The sequence below is a fragment of the Pelobates fuscus genome, chromosome 1, assembly GCF_036172605.1.
Source record: "Pelobates fuscus isolate aPelFus1 chromosome 1, aPelFus1.pri, whole genome shotgun sequence".
NCBI classification, from domain to species: domain Eukaryota; kingdom Metazoa; phylum Chordata; class Amphibia; order Anura; family Pelobatidae; genus Pelobates; species Pelobates fuscus.
The window spans coordinates 438,085,216-438,107,030 of record NC_086317.1 but is presented as its reverse complement, the minus strand read 5'-3'; the positions used below and the strand labels follow the sequence as shown (position 1 = coordinate 438,107,030).

The 21,815-nt window shown below is 42.6% G+C and overlaps 1 protein-coding gene across 1 annotated transcript in view; it reads right to left on the bottom strand.

The window, feature by feature from the left end:
- Positions 1-20,132, bottom strand: part of ATP8A2 (ATPase phospholipid transporting 8A2) — a 673,473-nt gene extending 653,341 nt beyond the window's left edge. The window contains exon 1 of the mRNA XM_063429614.1: positions 20,046-20,132. Within this exon, the coding sequence (XP_063285684.1) occupies positions 20,046-20,085 (40 nt within the window). The 5' untranslated portion in view covers positions 20,086-20,132. The remainder of the gene's footprint in view (positions 1-20,045) is intronic.
- Positions 20,133-21,815: the final 1,683 nt, after the last annotated feature.

Genomic DNA, 21,815 nt, shown 5'->3' with positions numbered 1-21,815 from the left:
AGGCTGGACCATTATCCGATCCTATAGAACATGGTAGTCCATATCGGGGTATTATTTCTCGCAACAGGAATCGCACAACTTCTCCTGCTTTCTCTGTACGAGTGGGACATGCTTCTACCCAACCTGAATAGGTACACACAACTACTAGTAGGTAGCGATGTCCGCCGGATTTAGGCATTACTGTATAGTCTATTTGAAGATCTGACATAGGGAGTCCACCCATATACTGGACTCCCGGTGGTTTCACTGGTCCTTGCCTTGCGTTATTCTTGGCACATATCACACATCTTCGTACAATGGCTTGAGTCAAGTTGGACAATCTTGGTATGTAGAAATGTTTCCTGAGAGATTCTTCCATACTATCTCTTCCAGAATGTGTCCCGTTATGATAATTCTAGACAATTTCTACAGCTAGTGATGCTGGAATGACTATTCTTCCATCTTCTAACTGTTACCAATTATTCTCCATGTACTTTCCAGCTTCAGTTTTTAACCACTCTTCTTCTTGAGCTGTATAAACTGGAGTCCATTGAGACAGTGGGGTCGGTATAAGAGCAGCTATATGTTCTACATACTCCTGTTTTCCCGATTCAGCGGCACGCTTAGCTGCATTATCTGCCATCCGATTTCCTTTGGTTACATCACCATCACCTTTCAGATGCGCTCGACAATATATAATACCAACTTCTGTCGGTTCCCACACGGCTTCCAGTAGTTGTAATATCTCAGCTGCGTACTTGATTTCTTTACCCTCTGAATTCAGTAATCCTCTTTCTTTATACAAGGCTCCATGGGCATGAGTGGTTAAAAACGCATACTTGGAGTCCGTGTAGATGTTCACTCTTAAACCTTCAGCCAATTGTAACGCTCGTGTGAGTGCGATTAGTTCTGCCTTCTGTGCTGATGTTCCTTTTGACAATGGCCGGGCTTCTATCACCTTGTCTATAGTTGTCACTGCGTATCCTGCATAGCGAATCCCTTCCTTCACATAACTACTGCCGTCCGTATAGTACTGGACATCAGGGTTCTGGATGGGGAAATCACGAAGGTCCGGTCTACTTGAGAACACTTCATCCATCACCTCCAGGCAATCATGTTGACTCTCAGTAGGTTGTGGCAAAAGGGTAGCTGGATTCAAGGTATTAACAGTCTCTAGATGCACTCTCGGGTTTTCACATAACATAGCTTGATACTTAGTCATGCGGCTATTGCTAAACCAATGATTGCCTTTATAGTCTAGCAACGTTTGTACTGCGTGCGGGACTCGCACATAGAGTTCCTGACCCAGAGTGAGTTTATCAGCTTCGGCTACCAGCAGGGCGGTGGCAGCTCCGGCTCTTAGACAAGGTGGAAGACCACTGGCCACTGCATCCAGTTGTTTGGACATATATGCGACAGGTTGTTGCCATGATCCCAAGTACTGTGTCAATACCCCCACAGCCATTCTTCTTTGCTCGTGTACATATAAGTAGAATGGACGTGTATGATCAGGTAGACCTAATGCTGGGGCGCTCATCAATGCCTTCTTCACATCTTCAAATGCCTTTTGCTGTTCGGGGGTCCACAGGAAGGGATCGTGTTCTGTTCCTTTTATAGCTGCATAAAGAGGTTTCGCCAATATCGCATAACTGGGAATCCATATCCTACAGAAGCCTGCTGCCCCCAAGAATTCCCGCACTTGTCTTCTATTCTTGGGTATTGGTATTTGGCATACAGCTTCTTTTCTCTCTGGCCCCATTATCCTTTGACCTTCAGAGATATGGAATCCCAGATACTTGACAGTTGGCTGACACAACTGGGCTTTCTTCCTGGACACCTTGTATCCTGCCTTCCAAAGAATGTGTAGTAAATCATGTGTTGCTTGCTGACATATTTCTCTTGTAACTGCCGCTATCAACAAATCATCTACGTATTGTAATAGTACACACTCTCCTGGGATGGACTTGAAATCCAGTAAGTCTTGACTTAAAGCTGATCCAAATAGGGTAGGTGAATTTTTAAACCCTTGGGGCAGTCTTGTCCAAGTCATCTAGTGTTTCGAGCCCGTTACAGAATTTTCCCATTGGAATGCAAAGATACACTGGCTTTCCGCAGCAATTCGAAGGCAAAAGAAGGCATCTTTGAGATCCAAGACAGTGAAATAAGTAGCCCCGCCCAGAATTAAAGCAAGCAGGTTATATGGATTGGGCACAACTGGGTGTATACTTACGACCGCATCATTGACTGCTCTCAAGTCCTGCACAGGGCGATACTCATCTGTACCGGGCTTTTGAACAGGCAACAATGGGGTGTTCCAGGGGAAAGTACAGAATTTTAGGATACCATACCTTATGAACTTATCCAAATAAGATTGTATATTCTTCTTGGCCTTTTGTGGGATGTGATATTGTCTTAAGCTCACTGGATAAACCCCAATTTTTAGTTTGATTCAAATTGGTGGGATATTGTGAGCAAGTCCTGGTGGGTTATTCTCTGTCCATACTTCTGGTATATTGAACAAGGATTCATCACTCTTAGGGTTTTGGCTAGTCAACGCTGTATAAAGTCGCCACTCTTCTTCCTTTGGTACTGATATTGTCATTATACCTGAGGGTCCATTGAACTTCAAAGATGTTGTTCCGTTAGGTAGAAATGTTATCTGTGCTTGTAATTTCGACAACAAATCACGTCCTAGCAGTTGGACTGGACATTCAGGCATATAAAGGAACTGGTGTTTCACTACGTGGCCTCCCAATGTACAGAGTCGACTTTTAAGAACCGGTTTAGCAGCACTCCTTCCAGTTGCTCCTATTACGGTGATAGTTCTTCCTGAAGGAGGAGCAACTAGGTCAGTCACCACCGAATGTTCAGCACCAGTGTCTATCATGAAGGCACTCCTTTTTCCCCCTATTGCTACATCGACCATAGGCTCCGCTCGGCCAAGGGGGATGGAGCCCGGTCGGGATCAATAGTCCTCCATGACTGTGTCAGCCAAACCCACAAAGTCCCTATCTTCTCTCTCTCTAGATCTCTGCGCTGCTGGGTAATACCTATCCCCACTAACGCTACCTCTATTATTACCACTATTTCCTCCAGGGCCTCCTCTACCTCTCGCTCTGCCTCTAAAATTATTACTATACCCTGCCCTAGGTCTGTCTCTCTCATACTGTTCCCTTTGTGGACACTCACTTCTCCAATGCCCTTCTTCCCTACAGTACGCGCGTTGGTTCCTACTCAAAGGTTCCCCACTCCATTTACTCTCGCCTTTATCTGTTCCCCTATACACTTCCTTTTCCCTTCTATCTACGCCTGCGATAGCTACCGCTAGCATATCTGCTTTCCTAAGCATCTTTCGCTCTTCCTCCTTCTTAGTCTCTGTTTCCCTATTCATGTATACTTTATTGGCTATTTCCATTAGTTGGGTTATAGACATCCCTACGAACCCCTCTAACTTCTGCAGCTTGCGCTTTATATCTCCGTAGGCTTGGCTGACAAAGGCAGAGTTAACCCTTCGGGAATTCTCAGGAGTCTCTGGATTAAAGGGGGTATACAAACGGTATGCCTCCAATAACCGGTCATAAAAGACACTGGGGGATTCATCACATTTCTGTAACACCTCAGCCGTCTTAGACATATTAATCGTCTTCTTCCCTCCGGCTTTCATGCCAGCAATAATAGCGTCCCTGTATGCTTTCAAATGGGCCATGTCTGCGCCATTGACATTCCATTCCGGATCAGTGTTTGGATAATGTGCTGCGGCCCATGCTGCCGGGTTGGCCTGATTTTGTGTACGGGCCACTTCTTCCAGCGCTTTAATTGCCGCTTGGTTTATCCTTGTCCTTTCCTCGTTATTAAACAATGTCATAAGCAGTTGCTGGCAATCAGCCCAAGTGGGATTATGTGTCTGGACTATGGAGGTAAACAAATCTGTCATGGCTTGAGGCTTCTCGGTGTATGAGGAGTTATGGGTCTTCCAGTTAAATAGATCAGTTGTAGTGAAAGGTACATAAACAAAGATGGGATCAGCTTGTTGTATCTGGCCATCACCGTTGCTGTGTGTTGGGCCAGGTGTCAATCGGAGAGGCATTTGATAATGTCAGGGTTGGAGGGTACCGGTCAGTTGGCGGGTTAGTATGGGGCTTCGTTTAGGAACGTCAGTTAGGGGTTCCGGTCGAGGGGTAGTAAGACAAGGGGATGGGGATGCTTTACTGAGGGGGAGATCGGTGAGTAAAATATTCCGGGCCGGGCTAGGAGGAGCCTGACCAGGAACTAGAAATGGCGCCAAATCTGGGTAGGTGGAGTTAACAGAGGTAGGTACCGGAAGGGGAGGGTTTAAAACAAGGGGGCTGGGCTCTGAGCTAGAGGAAGGGGTAGGTGGGGACAACGGGACAAGGGGAGGAGCGTTACCAACAGCACCTCCTCTTCCTCTTCCGGTGGAGGAGGAGTAAGGGGGCGGCATGGGGATCTGACTCAGGAGGCGTGTCCAAAATGGGCGTAATTACGGCCTTAGTGGACAAGCGAGTTCGGGCCACCATGAGGCGACATTGTTCCTCGTGGCATACCCGGATCCATTTTGGCAAGTCGTTTACGGCCTGCTTCCAACAGTCTATATACGGAAACTGGCCGTAAAGTTCAGGCCTACCTGATACAGCCACGTGTACACGCTGTACCAGATTAGGATCCAAACTGCCACGTGGTGGCCATGCGGCAACCAAAGTAGGCCATTCCCTACTACATAAAGTAGTCAGGCGTGTTGGAGACATCTTTACCCCAAAATCATATACAGTGTATCCCTTTTTAAAGTTTTTCAGCATACATCCTAAGGGATCCATCACCGTTGAATCTGACGCACCCATACCAACAATGAAGCGTCGTCTCCAACAGAAACTAAACAAACACTCTTCCAACGGTCACACCCGTTCCCTCGGCAACAGCACCACGTGGTACAGTTACTAAGCGAAACGCACACAACAAAACACTCAGGGAATTCCCGTACACACACAGCTGTTACACCAGTAACTAAGTAACTAATACTGTGCCCTTTGGCGAAACTATACAGTCACCCACGCTATAATTCCCTATATCTGAATTACCCGTCTATAACATACCCCAGTAACATCGTCTTTGCAAACAGTAGTTATAGTACGGTTAGCATTGGTTAGAGTACAATTTAAAGTCACAGTTCAATTAGTAGTGGTTATGGTGTTAAACATACAACATAGACGACAGTTATTAGTAGTTATTTACAGTATCAGTAATTATACATGGTTATGGTACCGTGCGCTATAATACAGTTACACACTATTCACACTCTTGCTAGACGGCAGAGCTCACGCTGTCTAGCAAGATATACACGCTACTACAACAATCTTTAACACATTTACAATTCCCAACTAATCTATTGGCCAGTACCTTGATGGACTACCTAAAACTATCTACATCCGTTTTGGTTAGCCACACTGCCCAAGCACCACATATAGCGAACTAGAGGGCGGAATTTACACAGAACCCTCTTAGTCTAAATACTCTATCAAAAATCTAGTGAGTTCCAAATTTACACGCCTTCCCACTTAGCCAAGATAGGTTGAGATCTAGCGGACCGAATTTACACAGACGCCGCTTAGTCTCCCGGTCCCTCCGACCTAGCGAACGTAATATACAACACCCTAGAACGCTAGTCTAGACAAGACACCGGTGTCCGGCTTGGGCTATTTACACCAGAACCCAGCCTGACTCCAAACCAAAATTAAACGGGCTGACTACAGGGCGTTTAATTGAGCGGTGCGCCTTCGCTCCTTCCCTCCACTGGAGGGGGCAGATTCCAAATAACCCCTTATGGGACTACCGCACAATCGGTATCCAATACCCCTAGTGGGTCCACCGTCTAAAACAGCGGTCGTCTTACCTCCTCGTTCCTGAACCTGAGTTCACACTCATCGACGGGGACACCCCAGCACTTACTACGTAGAGGCCGATGATCTCCTGGACAACAGACCAGTGGCGCCGAGACAAAGAGAGGTCCACGCAGAAGTTCAGGGGTGCAGCCGTATAGAGCGTGGGCAAAGATAGACCGTCTCACGCCTCTGCTTCTCAGCTACCGTTGAACGATGAGCTTCCCGGCCAATGCACCAAATGATACCGGAGAAACTGACAGAAGCCAAGCACAGAGAGATGGACACAGGTTTCTTCAGGAAGGAAGAGATTCTTTATTCGATTCACCGACCGGGACTCAGAGGGACTAATGTCACCAAAATACAACAAGATCTGAGCCCCGAACAATAGTGTAGGCTCCTTATATAGGCATGTAACTCCTCCCATAATAAGCTCCACCCACACATACTCTTACCCAATCAACCGAACAAGAACTAACTTCCTGTTTGACCACATGGCTTGCCCAGCACAATGGAGGAGGGGAATACTATATCCTGTATCCTTGCACATGCTCCGTACACTACTGATTGTATCTTTGCCACGTGCAATCAACCGACCGATACACCAGTATATGCACGTACACATACCATGTGGTAATCTCGGCCTACTAAATTGTGTGTCTACCTTTTATTGTGTCTAACAATGACCCTTATCTATTGAAGTCATGGTCATTTGAACCTTAACATTTTTTGCCCAAAGATATATTGACTAAACAAACTTGCAAAGGGTTTGCCTGTGCCATCTAAGCTAAGGGGAATCATAACTTGAACCCTCTTTAAAAAAGCTTAAAGGGATAGTCACCAAGACAACTTTAATGAAGCAGTTTTGGTGTATAGATCATGCTTCTGCAGTATCACTGCTCAGTTCTCTGACATTTAGGAGTTAAATCATTATTGTTTTGCTTTGTTTATGCAGCCCTAGTCACACATCCCTGCATGTGACTTACACAGGCTTCCTAAACACTTCCTGTAAAGAGTCATCTAATGTTTACACTTCCTTTATTGCAAATTCTGTCTAATTTACCATTTATTATCTCTTAACTGCTTCATTAAACTAAAGTTGTATTGGTGACTATAGTGTCCCTTCAAGTTTACCTCTCTTTAAGAAAAGAACACTAATCAAATAAAAAAGTTCCACATTGGTCAAATACTAGTAAAGAATTGACCACAATTGTTACTTTTTCCTGCATGTTATAATATATTATTATTCTTTATATAGCACCAACATAACTAATATCAAGGTTAGACAGGCAGAAGGCCAGGCAAGTAGTGCAGAATCTGTATACAAAAACAGTCTGATGTAGCAAGGCAGCAGGCAGCATGTATTATATTAAAGGGACACTATAGTCACCTAAACAACTTTAGCTCAATGAAGCAGTTTTGGTGTATAGAACATGCCCCTGCAGCCTCACTGCTCAATCCTCTGCCATTTAGGAGTTAAATCCCTTTGTTTATGAACCCTAGTCACACCTCCCTGCATGTGACTTGCACAGCCTTCCATAAACACTTCCTGCAAAGAGAGTCCTATTTAGGCGTTCTTTATTGCAAGTTCTGTTTAATATGTTTAATTAAGATTTTCTTATCCCCTGCTATGTCAATAGCTTGCTAGACCCTGCAAGAGCCTCCTGTATGTGATTAAAGTTCAATTTAGAGATTGAGATACAATTATTTAAGGTAAATTACATCTGTTTGAAAGTGAAACCAGTTTTTTTTTCATGCAGGCTCTGCCAATCATAGCCAGGGGAGGTGTGGCTAGGGCTGCATAAACAGAAACAAAGTGATTTAACTCCTAAATGACAGTGAATTGAGCAGTGAAATTGCAGGGGAATGATCTATACACTAAAACTGCTTTATTTAGCTAAAGTAATTTAGGTGACTATAGTGTTCCTTTAATTAAATGGTGGCACAGAGGGATCTATACGAAAGACCTGAGACGGAGTAGAGTTACATGTTTGCAGGGGTTATAGTTGTAGTTGGAAGGATTACATGTAAATGAAAAGAAGTTACAGAGTTGAATAACAAACAATAAGAGATTATACAGTACAGAGAAAGAGGCACATTATGAGTAATCATTGTTAACAATGAAGTGGGTCATACGTAACCAAATGACATGCGCAGACTTATTTTTAATTTAAAGGAACACTAAAGTGTCAGGAATGCAAACATGTATTCCGGACACTACAGAGTTAAACTAACTATTTAGGTCTCCAACCCTCCCTTCGATCACATAGGAAAGTACGATTTTACTCCCCTTTTTTACCACACTGCGCCAGTGTCGCCGCAGCTGACCTTGACTGGTCCTGACTCCATGGCAAAAACTACATGACGGTATGGAGAACTCCAGTCTGAGACAAGGGCAAGCAGAATCTGATAATTAGCCCTTTTACTATCAAATATTTGCCACAATGTAACGACTTTTGATCTTGAGGAAATAAGTTTGTTTATATGAAACGCAGTGAATCCAGTGTCTGATTTGGGACATTGTATCTATATTCTTAAGTATCAGTGCAGGGGGGGGGGGGGGGGGGGGGAATCACGCCGGTCAAGTCCTGCAGGAGGATAAAGATTTCTTAAAGTTTGTCTGGCAGTGGATGTGGAGTTCATCGCAAATAACTTTCAAATAAGGTGTGTATGATTTTTCATCCACATTAGTATTTTTTTGTTTTTGGCACAATGAATGCAGAATTTGTCAACCAAATCTGCAAATGATCTGCAGCCAGATCTGCAATCTGCAACCTAATCAACTCCTACGGGAAAAACCTCTGCTCGTCAAATGCCAACTCCTCTACCACCAAGGAAATTCTTTGGGGCTTCTCCCACAAAAGCCATTGAAAGGCCAGGTTGCTAATAACGTGTGAATCACGTGACACCAATCCATCTTAAGCAGGGTGTTGTCATATAATGCTCAGTAAAAATTAGCCAATTCCTATGCTATTCCCTTTGGGTTGTGAATCATCTCTCCATATCCATATATCCTAGGAACATATTAAATAGCTCTCACATATCTCTACTTGCTGGAAGCTTATTAGCCTCTTTGATTTGCACATCCCTGTTCCACTATATAGTCTTTTTCTTCCACTGTGGCATTTAAATAAATTAGATGGAAAAAAATAATTTGTAGGCAGAAATTGGCATTCTGGTGAATATTAGAATCCCTGTTCTTTTTAAGCCAATATTTTCTGAGTTAAAAAAAAAGGGTATGGGGGGGCGGGGCCTGACCGTCATGGCGGCTAGACGTGTGTAGCTGGAGCTCCCTACTAAACTTGGCCAAAATGGCACGTCTTGACCGCCCTACAATGCAATACGAGACCCCAAGCGACTTCCTAAAGCAGAGTCCACCTGGTAAACCCGTGAAGCGGGCCAAGAGTGGACGACGGACGGCAAATTGTGCCCGCAGGGACATGCGGCCTGGTGCGCGCCGGGCGGGAGGGTCGGCCGACCTCCCAGCCTGGGGATGCCCGGAGTCCTGCTGCCACGAGCGGGCCCCCCGCAATCCCTCCCTGGGACCGGCGGTGGTGATCCCGGTCCACCCCTGGGGGTCCCCCCAGACAATGCGGGAACACATGCGACGAAGGCCGGAGAAACGAGAGGCCACCTTGAAATGGCGGAGTCCATGCGGCCCACTAGCAAGCACGAGACTCCACATCCAGTGTCCAACTTGGAACGCATTTTCGCCGAGTTCTGGCTTAAGCTCGAGTACTGGCTCCAACAACAGGCCCCACGACCACCCGGCCCAAGCCGCCCTCCTGGACAGCTGCCGACCGACCCACAGCAACGGTACGCAACACCGGTGGGTCCAAGGCCCAGAAAATGGCGGCAGGGAGGAGAACGCACACATCACACATACGGGGTGAGGAAATGAAAAACACAGCGGAAGCCAGGTACAAGCCCGTTCCACACGCTAACCACCTCAGGGGAGACCCTACACCGGCGGCGAAGTACAGCCAAACAACCTCACCAACTCCTACCAAGGTACCTCTGGAGACGCAGGGCTGAGACCGTTCAACGGCCTCACAACACCGGCCACCTCCCCACCTACGCATGCAGCATCTTACCACAAACAGGACCGGACGAGCCACGGCAGACTAGCACCTGCAAGTACTTGACTCACCCCCGGCTGCTGATGCCTCTGACTACGCTGAAGGACTTTAATACTTCTCCTGACCGTACAGAGTTCCTGCTCTGTACCCTCATGCTGGACAGGTCGGTACGCCAGGTGGGCATAGGCTGAAGGGACTAACTTAAAGGAACACTATCACCGCTGGCAGCAACCCACAGCCCGGACACCTACCTTGCAATATATGTTCCTATTGAACTGTAAACAACAAATCCCATTTGGCATTACTCGGACATGCATGTTATTAGTTGTACGCTGTATGTTTAGCATATGACTGATTTACCTAACTCACCTGCACTAGCCTGCTTAATTAACTAGCACACTGTACTTACTTTTATATTTTACCAGCATGATACGTTGACTGCACTCAGTTTCATTATTATTATTTACTCTAATCTCTCTTACTTTTTGTTTTTAATGCGCTACGAAGACATACATTTAAACGACCAGCCGGCTCCATATCTGAAGCGCAATCAACATTGTTCTATGCATGTCTAGCTTAGCCTGTTATAACATGAAAACGAAGCTTAATAGTTTGTTACTCACATTTATTATAAACAGTCGTAAACATAGTATAAGCGTAAACGTTTGGCCTCCTCAGACATGCAATACCATAGATATGACATAACTTTCACATAATCTTAAACGCGACTACACCATTCATAAGCTTGTCTAGCCTAGCATTTTAACCTCTACCTACTATTGTTAAAAAGCCAGTTATTTTCATTTTAAAACAAAACAAAAATTTGCAAACCTCTCATGCCACTGTCAATCCTATGTTTAACTACTCAAGCACGCTGTTGTGGTGTATGTTTATGCTTTGTAATCACCTGCGCGACAAAAATAAAGAATTTAAAAAAAAATAAAAGGGTATAAATTAACCGATTTTTCATTTTTTGGCAAATCTTGTAGGGACAGACCCCATATGACAGCCCGACTGAATAATTTATTGCCTTGATTTTCTAAAAAAAGATAATTGCTTTATTATGTGAAATAACAGAACATTTTGTTTTATCCCGTTTTTATTTTTTTATTCTTAATTGATGTCTTTTAGCATTGTCTTAAATTGAGACTTTGATCGTTCTTCTTAGACCAATTATCTCGATTCTCTTTGTTATTTTCTACAGACTTTTTTGTTCCATTACGACTAAGAGGACATGTGGTTAAAGATTCATGGCTTAATTGATTTGTTAACAAGGGCCCCCATAGACAGTAGCATTGAAGCTGAAAATATCTTCTGATTCTAACACCTTGGAAAAGTAAATAACTATCTAGTATTGCAATATAGGCACAAACCACTAACAAGAAGGACACTTGGGATTTATTTTACTGTAAGTGGCCAGCCTAGGACATTGCTTTGAGCAGTATCTAAATAACCAATGATTGAATGACATTTTGCTGTATACAATGCTTCATTAATGCACTTTATTTTTTTTTACTTATTTAAAGGGACACTCCAGACTCTAAAGCACTTGCTGCAGTGCTTTATGTGTAAACAGTGTGTCCTTGTTTTTCATTTTACAAAAAATGCAGATTTCAATAGAAAATGGCACTTCTATAAATGAATCATGGTACACCCTCTGGCTGTCAATCAGACATCAGATCCTGTTACTTCCTGGTTGTTTAGCTCAGTGGTGCTAAACTCAAGAGGCAACAATTGTCCAGAGCACCTGCATTGCAAACCTGCTCCTTCCTATTGAGCTGCATTTGGGAAGTCTGTGATGGGACAGCCGCAGAGAGTCTGGGCAGGATTAAAAAGAAGGACTTGCAAAGACTTCACACAAGAGAACTGCAGTTTTTCAAGCTATTGTTTTCAATCTGTAAGCTGTTTAGATATATCACCATTTTTAAAAAAAAAATTTTTTTTTTGTATTTGGGCAGTCCCTTTAAGCCAGTAGATTCTGAATAATATCAACGTACAAAACACTAACAATTCTGAATAATATATATAAACCTACAACTAAACTAAGGAAAACAACTTCTATTGCTTATACTATGTTACTATACATAAAATTCCTATAGCTGATTTGTAAAAAAAAAAAAAAAAAAAATACTGAAACTACAACAACCCTCAAGTCATTGTAAAATGCATAAGCTATATTTGAGGGTAATTAATTATTTCTACAAAAGTGGCACCGGAGGGGGTGGAATCTGGCTGGAAGAGACTAAACGGAGTATGACTAAACAGTAGATGTTATAATACAGATTTGATCCATTTATCAGTTTGGCAGCCTGTATACATGGTTACTCAATATATGCATTATTTTCTCTAGAATGTAGCAACATTTCACAACACTCAAAAGCCACACTACACACAAATGCATGCTTACATTTAAACATCAACACTACATTCCACACAAAAATACTCCATACAAAAACATACTTACATTTAAATACACAAAAACTGCTCAGTGCTAAATACAACCCTGCAAGTAGAACACTAGCTGTCAAAGTATTGTGGAGATTGTACGACAGATGGGGATCTGCCTTTGGGCCACCCATGCAATAAGGGGAGCCCAAAAACATTCTTGCACCAGGGCCCTCTTTAGGTTAGTTATGCTACTGTATGTCATTGTTGTGCAATTTGTACTTTATTTGCTTGCATTCAGGCATTTAACCATTCTATAAATAAAAAATAAATATATAAAAAAAGGAAAATCTGAAATAAAAAAATGCATGCATTTAAAACGGCACTTTCACCATCAAGGGTCTACGCATAATTTGCAAAGACCCCTTATGGTGACTGTGCCACTGGGTGTCCGATTTGCTTCGGAGTGGAGGAAAAATTGAGTTATACTTATGCTGAACCTATCCAAAAGTTAAGATAAATCCAGGGACTAATGAAAGTATTTAGAAAATTGGGCAGACTAGATGGGCCGAATGGTTCTTATCTGCCATCACATTCTATGTTTCTATCCTTCCTGCCGGTCCACTTCAGCTCTAGTGCATCAGAAGCCAGGAACCCACGTCTGAGATCTACAGGGCGCGGGATTCTCAGTAGACAGAGCCTTTTCCTCCTAGGCCGTCCCTAGGGATGGCTGGGGACTTGACAATCCTTGATAAAGATAATTCTGCACTTTTCCCAAACGTAGGAAAAATACTAAGACAAAGTATATATTTTAACTGTGTCGGAATTTTTGTGAAATTCCAACATAGTCAACGTACAACATTTTATCTTTATTAAATATTCATTTTGGAGCATTAACAGTGCTGATTTAAAGTTTATAAAGCTTCTTGGAATACTGTTTACAACTGTTAACAATGAAGAAACTCTTATCTCATAAACTCCTGCCCACCAAAGGACTATAGGATAACTAGTTTAGCCCCTGGTTGCAATTCCACTAATCACATTGGATGAGTTGAGCTGCCCTGTAAACAATGAAAACTGGTGAAGTCTATTCTTTAGAACTTTAGAACCAGCAATGATTTTATCATCTGAAAGCAATTATAGCTGGCACACCACATTTGTACCTATGGTGATTTTACTATTCAATATTCTAATTTCACGATCTTTTACATTTTTTTATATTTACATAAAAAATTTCTTCTTACCTAAATTCTACCACTTTAAGGACCAGTTCAGCATTATAAATAATAATGGATAAAAAGAACACGAAGAAGAGATATTAAATTAAATTGAAAGCTCGAGAAACCACACACTGGGCTTTGCCAGGAAACAAAAAAGAACAGGAAAGTACAGTCAATATATTTCAAGAACTAAAAAAGCCGTATTGATATTGTGGGTTTTCAGGTGCAGTTCGTAAGAGAGGATGCATGCTACTTTATAAACAAGGTCAAATAGGATACAAAAGATCTCTACTAAAGAACAGCTGATAGACTTATGAGACGAATTGCCAAAAAATTAGATAAATAGTCACTGTCTCTTTAAGTACGTTATGACATTACTGCAGACTTTTAGCTGGGAAGAATGTACTAGACACCTCCTGATCACCCAGTCAAACTACATCATACCACTGAATGACATGTTAACTGCTGTGTCCTAACCCGGTATCACCCATTCTTAGGAATAACTAACATCAATTAGCTTCAGTCTGGGCACTGCTTTGTGTCTTGCTATTCGAAGTCAATATGCTTTTAATTAAGCCACCAAACTTGGCATAATTGTCCCCATAATTAAATTAATCAAGGGCCCACAAGGTGCATTAACAAGGCCTATGACTGCATATTTTGCCAAGTTCCAAAAGAGATTGTTTTAATACCTGATGCTCAATCTAAATAATCAAAAATTATGCACTGTTTATCACAATCAGGTTCTGCCAGATTTGATATTTAGTTGCAAAGCAAATACAGGGAGTGCAGAATTATTAGGCAAGTTGTATTTTTGAAGATTAATTTTATTATTGAACAACATCCATGTTCTCAATGAACCCAAAAAAACTCATTAATATCAAAGCTGAATATTTTTGGAAGTAGTTTTTAGTTTGTTTTTAGTTATAGCTATTTTAGGGGGATATCTGTGTGTGCAGGTGACCATTACTGTGCATAATTATTAGGCAACTTAACAAAAAACAAATATATACCCATTTCAATTATTTATTTTTACCAGTGAAACCAATATAACATCTCAACATTCACAAATATACATTTCTGACATTCAAAAACATAACAAAAACAAATCAGTGACCAATATAGCCACCTTTCTTTGCAAGGACACTCAAAAGCCTGCCATCCATGGATTCTGTCAGTGTTTTGATCTGTTCACCATCAACATTGCGTGCAGCAGCAACCACAGCCTCCCAGACACTGTTCAGAGAGGTGTACTGTTTTCCCTCCTTGTAAATCTCACATTTGATGATGGGCCACAGGTTCTCAATGGGGTTCAGATCAGGTGAACAAGGAGGCCATGTCATTAGATTTTCTTCTTTTATACCCTTTCTTGCCAGCCACGCTGTGGAGTACTTGGACGCGTGTGATGGAGCATTGTCCTGCATGAAAATCATGTTTTTCTTGAAGGATGCAGACTTCTTCCTGTACCACTGCTTGAAGAAGGTGTCTTCCAGAAACTGGCAGTAGGACTGGGAGTTGAGCTTGACTCCATCCTCAACCCGAAAAGGCCCCACAAGCTCATCTTTGATGATACCAGCCCAAACCAGTACTCCACCTCCACCTTGCTGGCGTCTGAGTCGGACTGGAGCTCTCTGCTCTTTACCAATCCAGCCACGGGCCCATCCATCTGGCCCATCAAGACTCACTCTCATTTCATCAGTCCATAAAACCTTAGAAAAATCAGTCTTGAGCTATTTCTTGGCCCAGTCTTGACGTTTCAGCTTGTGTGTCTTGTTCAGTGGTGGTCGTCTTTCAGCCTTTCTTACCTTGGCCATGTCTCTGAGTATTGCACACCTTGTGCTTTTGGGCACTCCAGTGATGTTGCAGCTCTGAAATATGGCCAAACTGGTGGCAAGTGGCATCTTGGCAGCTGCACGCTTGACTTTTCTCAGTTCATGGGCAGTTATTTTGCGCCTTGGTTTCTCCACACGCTTCTTGCGACCCTGTTGACTATTTTGAATGAAACGCTTGATTGTTCGATGATCACGCTTCAGAAGCTTTGCAATTTTAAGAGTGCTGCATCCCTCTGCAAGATATCTCACTATTTTTGACTTTTCTGAGCCTGTCAAGTCCTTCTTTTGACCCATTTTGCCAAAGGAAAGGAAGTTGCCTAATAATTATGCACACCTGATATAGGGTGTTGATGTCATTAGACCACACCCCTTCTCATTACAGAGATGCACATCACCTAATATGCTTAATTGGTAGTAGGCTTTCGAGCCTATACAGCTTGGAGTAAGACAACATGCATAAAGAGGATGATGTGGTCAAAATACTCATTTGCCTAATAATTCTGCACTCACTGTACAGCTGTTAACAAAGAAGATAAAAAAAATAACAATATTTTTTTGTTGTTTAAAGTGTTACTCCAGGCACCATATACACTTTAGTAATTTGAAGCGGCAATGGCACCTGGAGTCTGTACATGTAGCATTTCAGAATGAACCACTGCATATAGGGAGTTTAACCCTTTTGCTGCCGGAGGTGTAACTCCACCTCTGGTAGCCTCATTGGGGCTTCACTGGCCAGCCTTTAACAAAAGTCAATTCTGTTGAAACTTTAACACATGATAAATGTAAACTCGATTGACTTCTGGAGCTCTGCAAAAGCTGTAAGCATGTCATCCAGCAGAAGAGGAGCTTTGGAGCTCAGCGGGGACCTCAGTAAAAGGGCAAACCGCTATTAAACTGTTTACCCCATTACCGCTAAAGCAGGCAGTTCACCAACCCAGGGGCGTACCTAGAGCATTTGCCCTTTTCTTATTTTCAGTTGTTTAGCAGATAAATCCCTTATTTGTTATCCTTATGTGGGATTGCAATATTTAAGGACAGGAAATAAGGGAGCTATCTACTAAACACATACGCAGAGATACACACAATCACACATAATCACAGATTTACACAAACACAATCACTGACCCACAATCACATACACACACACAAATATTACATACATACACACATTTAATCATTAAGAGGTCCACCCTGCCTCCCTACCTTGCTCTAGAAGGGCTGGAGTGGATCCTCAGTCCCTGGTGGTCAGTGGTTGCTGCTGGGATCTCTGTGCTCTTTCTGCACAGGTCCATCGCACGCCCTGTAATGATGCCGAGGCCGCGATGACATCATATCCTGGCTGCCGGCTCACTGCAGGGCGAAGACCGTCAGACACAGTCACTCACACACAGTTACAGGCACAGTCAAACACGCAGGCAATCACACAGGCAGACAGTCACACATACACACACAGATTCACAGACAGTCACACCCACAATCACAGGCAGACAGTCACACATACACACAACACAGTCACAGGCAGTCACTCACACACACACACACACACACAGTCACAGACAGTCACTCACACACACACGCACACACACGCACAGTCACAGACAGTCACTCACACACACACGCACGCACGCACACACACACAATCACAGGCAGACAGTCACACACAGTCACACAGACAATCACAGTCAGACAGTCACACACACAGTGGCACACACACACACACAGTCACAGACAGTCACACACACAATCAGAGGCAGACAGTCACACATACACACAACATAATCACAGACAGTCACACGCACACAATCAAAGACGGTCACAAACAATCACAGTTACACACTCACACACAGTCAAAGACAGTCACAATCACAATTACACACTCACACACAGTCAAAGACAGTCACAATCACAGTTACACACAGCACACACAGTCAAAGACAGTCACAATCACAGTTACACACAGCACACACAGTCAAAGACAGTCACAATCACAGTTACACACAGCACACACAGTCAAAGACAGTCACAATCACAGTTACACACTCACACACAGTCAAAGACAGTCACAATCACAATTACACACTCACACACAGTCAAAGACAGTCACAATCACAGTTACACACAGCACACACAGTCAAAGACAGTCACAATCACAGTTACACACAGCACACACAGTCAAAGACAGTCACAATCACAGTTACACACTCACACACAGTCAGACAGTCACAATCACAGTTACACACAGCACACACTCTCTCACTTACAGTAAGCTTGGGCTGGAGGAGGAGTGGATCCAGTCCCTCCTGTGCTGTAGTTGGGGAAGCAGGGACTCCTTCCTGCTTCCCCTCTCTGTGTGCAGCAGTATGAGGCTGCATTTAGCTCCGCCCCCGCATCCGGCTTGGCTCCGCCCCCACTGCCGTTTTAGCTCCGCCCCCAAATCTCCGTGCAGGTTTCCTGCTTCCAGCCCCTGCGTGTGAGCTGTGTCGGCTGCCCAGCGCCCCTGCTGCTACGGCACCCGGTGCAGCCACACAGCTCACAGAATAGCAAGCCTGGCCAGCCCTGGTGGCACCCCCCTGCCTGATGGCACCCGGGGCGGACCGCCCCCCCCTTAGTACGCCACTGCACGGTGACCAACCAAGGCATACTTTGGTCTTTAAAAACAGAATTGATGAGTTATGGTTGGTAGCTTTTAATATACAATGAATAAGGGTATAAAAATTGTCAAGCATGTCTTCGGGAAGCAAAATATAAGCCTTTGTCTAAACATAATTGCTGAGGTATAACCTATATCACGCTAGATCTGACGCTGGAGGTCCATGAGGATGTCCAACATCAGATAACAGACGAAAAGTCTCTTTGGATTCCGGAAGCCCTCTAGTGGCTGTCTGTTAGGGCAGAGTTAGAGCTGCAATTTAAACATTGCAGTTCTATGGATAGTGCTGAAGTGGTCTGGGTGCCTACAGTGGCCCTTTCAGGTACTTTTATTTAGCAAAGTTTCCACTATCATCACTCCCAATACTGCCAACAACAAGAGATCTTAAACTAAGTTCTGTCCACTATTATAAAGCAAAACTTTATTCATGTATATTATACTGTTCTAGTCGTAAGGGCAACCTGGATCTGAAATGCCTGGCCAATTCCTATGCTTTAGTGATCAAGTAACCCTAGACACAAATTATGGTAGGACGGCTCTTTACTGATTAAATAATGATGAATTTAGAGAATGGATTTAGACTTGATGCATCGAACATTCTCTCCACAGAGTCATTTTGTCCCCTTCCATCCTCGAGGCCTTAACCTATATTTGGGGGCATACATAATACATGATGTAAAGTGTCTTGAAAGTGTAGTAACTCTTAGTAATAGCTGTCTTTTATAATCTGGCTGGATGGCATTAAGAGAACAAAATATTCTGATATGAACAACTATTGTCACTGCATACATGCCAGCAAGGCTTACTGTATCTCTTGTATGAAGAGATGTGTCGGTCATTTCCTGAGCTGCCAATTGAGATTGGCCACCAATGAAAAAATGCCTTCTGTAATGGCACAAATCCACTAAAGCACGGTTAATCAGATAATATCTACGTAGGTACTGATTGTAGGGCAAGGCTATGTTTTAACTTCCTCTATTATGATTAATAACGTCACATAACACAAGAAAATATCTATCAATATTTCTTATAAAGTACAATGTGTTTGGCAATTTGCCTAGCGCACCTTATCACTCTTGGCAATCTGTAAAGGTCTCACTACACATAAGGTTCTCGATGAGATTGTGGTTTACAGATAATCTGGTAAAAATACATATTTCCTTGTAAAAAAAAAAAAAAACTAAGCATATTCACATTAAATTTGAGAAACAGGCTTACTAACATGGGGACAATAAGCCATCTCAGATAAGGTCCACAGGATAGAAGGAGGCACCTGCAGGGAAATAAACAGCAGGTGATCTGGAAGTAAAGAACAAAAATGTTTGACCAAAACCATTTCTGGAATATGTACACAGCAGCACTGTTCTGAAAGTGTAACGCATGCCTCGGGTAGATTCCAATACAAAACTAAAGTTCCCCTAACAGTCCAGATTCTATGAAAATGTACAGGTCCATAACCTATGCTGATTAATGTTCCTCTCGAAGCATGCCCTTAAACCCTGAGCCATCATTACTCTGGAAAAATTCTTGCTACATTAAATGTTCACAAATCCGTACCTAATTAATTAATAGTTAAGCCGGAAACTATACACTCAGAGAGTGGTAGTGTAAATCTTATCGTCATAATAAAATCTTATGTCTTTATTTCTCTGCTGCGTAAACTGCAACGATGGAGAAATCATTATGGCAGATGCATTTTATTAGCCGTTTAGGGATTTATAATTTCTCCTAATTAATAAGAATCACACACAGACAATCTGAAGAAATTAGAACCGTATATCCTGCTTCTCTGGGATTACCACAGCCCTTTGTGATTATAATGCAGACACGCAGAGACATCCAGAGATGCTGACTGGCTACACATCACAGAGCATGACGCCAAAACAGAATGCTTCACAATGACACAGACCGACAGTCAAAAACAAACAGAGAGGACAGCAGTGCCTGTCATTATCTTAATAACACGCCTTCTCCTTCACCCCCACTCCATCCTATAAAGAGCCACTTACCCCCTGAGGAATGGATTTTTGATTTCCTCTGCAAGGACATTTTAAAAAGGTTGCAATACGCCAAGATATGAGGATCTATCTGCAGCCTTCTGCTAATGCATTTCTGTGCCACTAGCTGACAGGAGGGGGGGGGGGGGGGGGGAGAGCATACACAGGATATAACTGCTGCACCACGCTGGACAGCTAGACTGGAAGCTCACAGCACACCGGCATGTATATAATTATTTACACATAAAATATACATGCTACAGGAGGAACACGCAGACACAGATCCAACTGAAGCTAAAAGAAGAAGAAAAAAAAAAAGATATAAACAATGCAACTTGGGAGTCATGGAAACAGAGTGGCTCTTCCACCTACTCGAGAAAGGATTCTGTAAAGACCGAAACGTTGACTTACCTATTTTTTTGTTAAAATGGAATAAACACATAGTTTCAATTTTTGCAACAAGTTCCGTGAGTGACAATCTTTCTTGGTTACAGTTGAGTTATATATCGCCTGTATTAGAACAGTCGGGCATTATATGTGGACATTTTATTTTTTTAAGTGAGTACTATGGCATCTGTGGTGTTTGAGATAGATATATATATATATACAGAACAGAAAAAAATCAGCACTCCCAGGATTTTTAAATAAAGCTTCTTTTTACTCCAAAATATCGACGTTTCACTTCCTACCAGAAACTTTAATTAGGATAACAAACATTGATATTTTGGAGTAAAAAGAAACTTTATTTAAAAATCCTGGGAGTGCTGATTTTTGTTTCTGTTTTGCATGTCTAGTGCAATCTAGCACCGGGTTCTACATTTTTGTAAGTAGGAGTGCAAGGCTTTTGTTTATATATATATATATATATATATATATATATATATATATAGAACGCCAAATGATAGCTGCTCACCGGTCTTGTGTAAAATTCAAAAGTTTTATTTAATCATATTAAAAATCTGTGACCAACGTTTCAGTCCCCGCTCGGGACTTTCCTCAGGGTCAGACAATAAATGATAGGACAACACATATTGCTTGCAATGTATGTCAATATATAGCCATAACAATGATTGTAAGTGACTCACCCAGGTGCATGGTGTCCTCGGCGTTTCCGCCGTGTGTACTTCCGGGTATGCGCATTAGATGTCAGCTCAGCACTGCCCCCTTTCATCTACATATACGAAATTCTGTATTTCAAATAGGAAGTGGGCAGCATATTAACCGTGCGTATGGCCTCAGCTATGCTTCCGGGTGTGCGCGAGCACCTAACCCGTGACTCCACCTCCAGTATGGCACGTGACTGGTATCGTCACGTGACGCGTGCCGTGTCGGAAACGGCAAGCGGGGCGTTGCTAAGCAACGTAGTGCGCATGTTACACCGGTTGTATATAAACAAACTCGTGTATCAATTATAAGGACAAATGCATGTGAATACAATGTGATGAAAGTGATGTAATATTTGATGTGACATGGTCAGCTAATGAAAACAATAAATATGTATCTAATAGAGACATGTAATATATTTAAATCAAACTATATGATACAAAGGCTGCATCTCATAGGAGTGAAGCTGTATATGTTATTAAAGTGCTGAAGGAGATACTTTAGCAAGTAATACATTAAAGTGATGACGTGCAGTAATTAAAGTGCAAAGAATAGTGCTGAAAACCATGCAATAATAATGGTGCAAAACTAGTGTGTAAAGAACATAACTCTTAACGTCATAGCCATAACATATCAATTATATCATTAAAATATAAATACATGTCTACAACGCCCAAA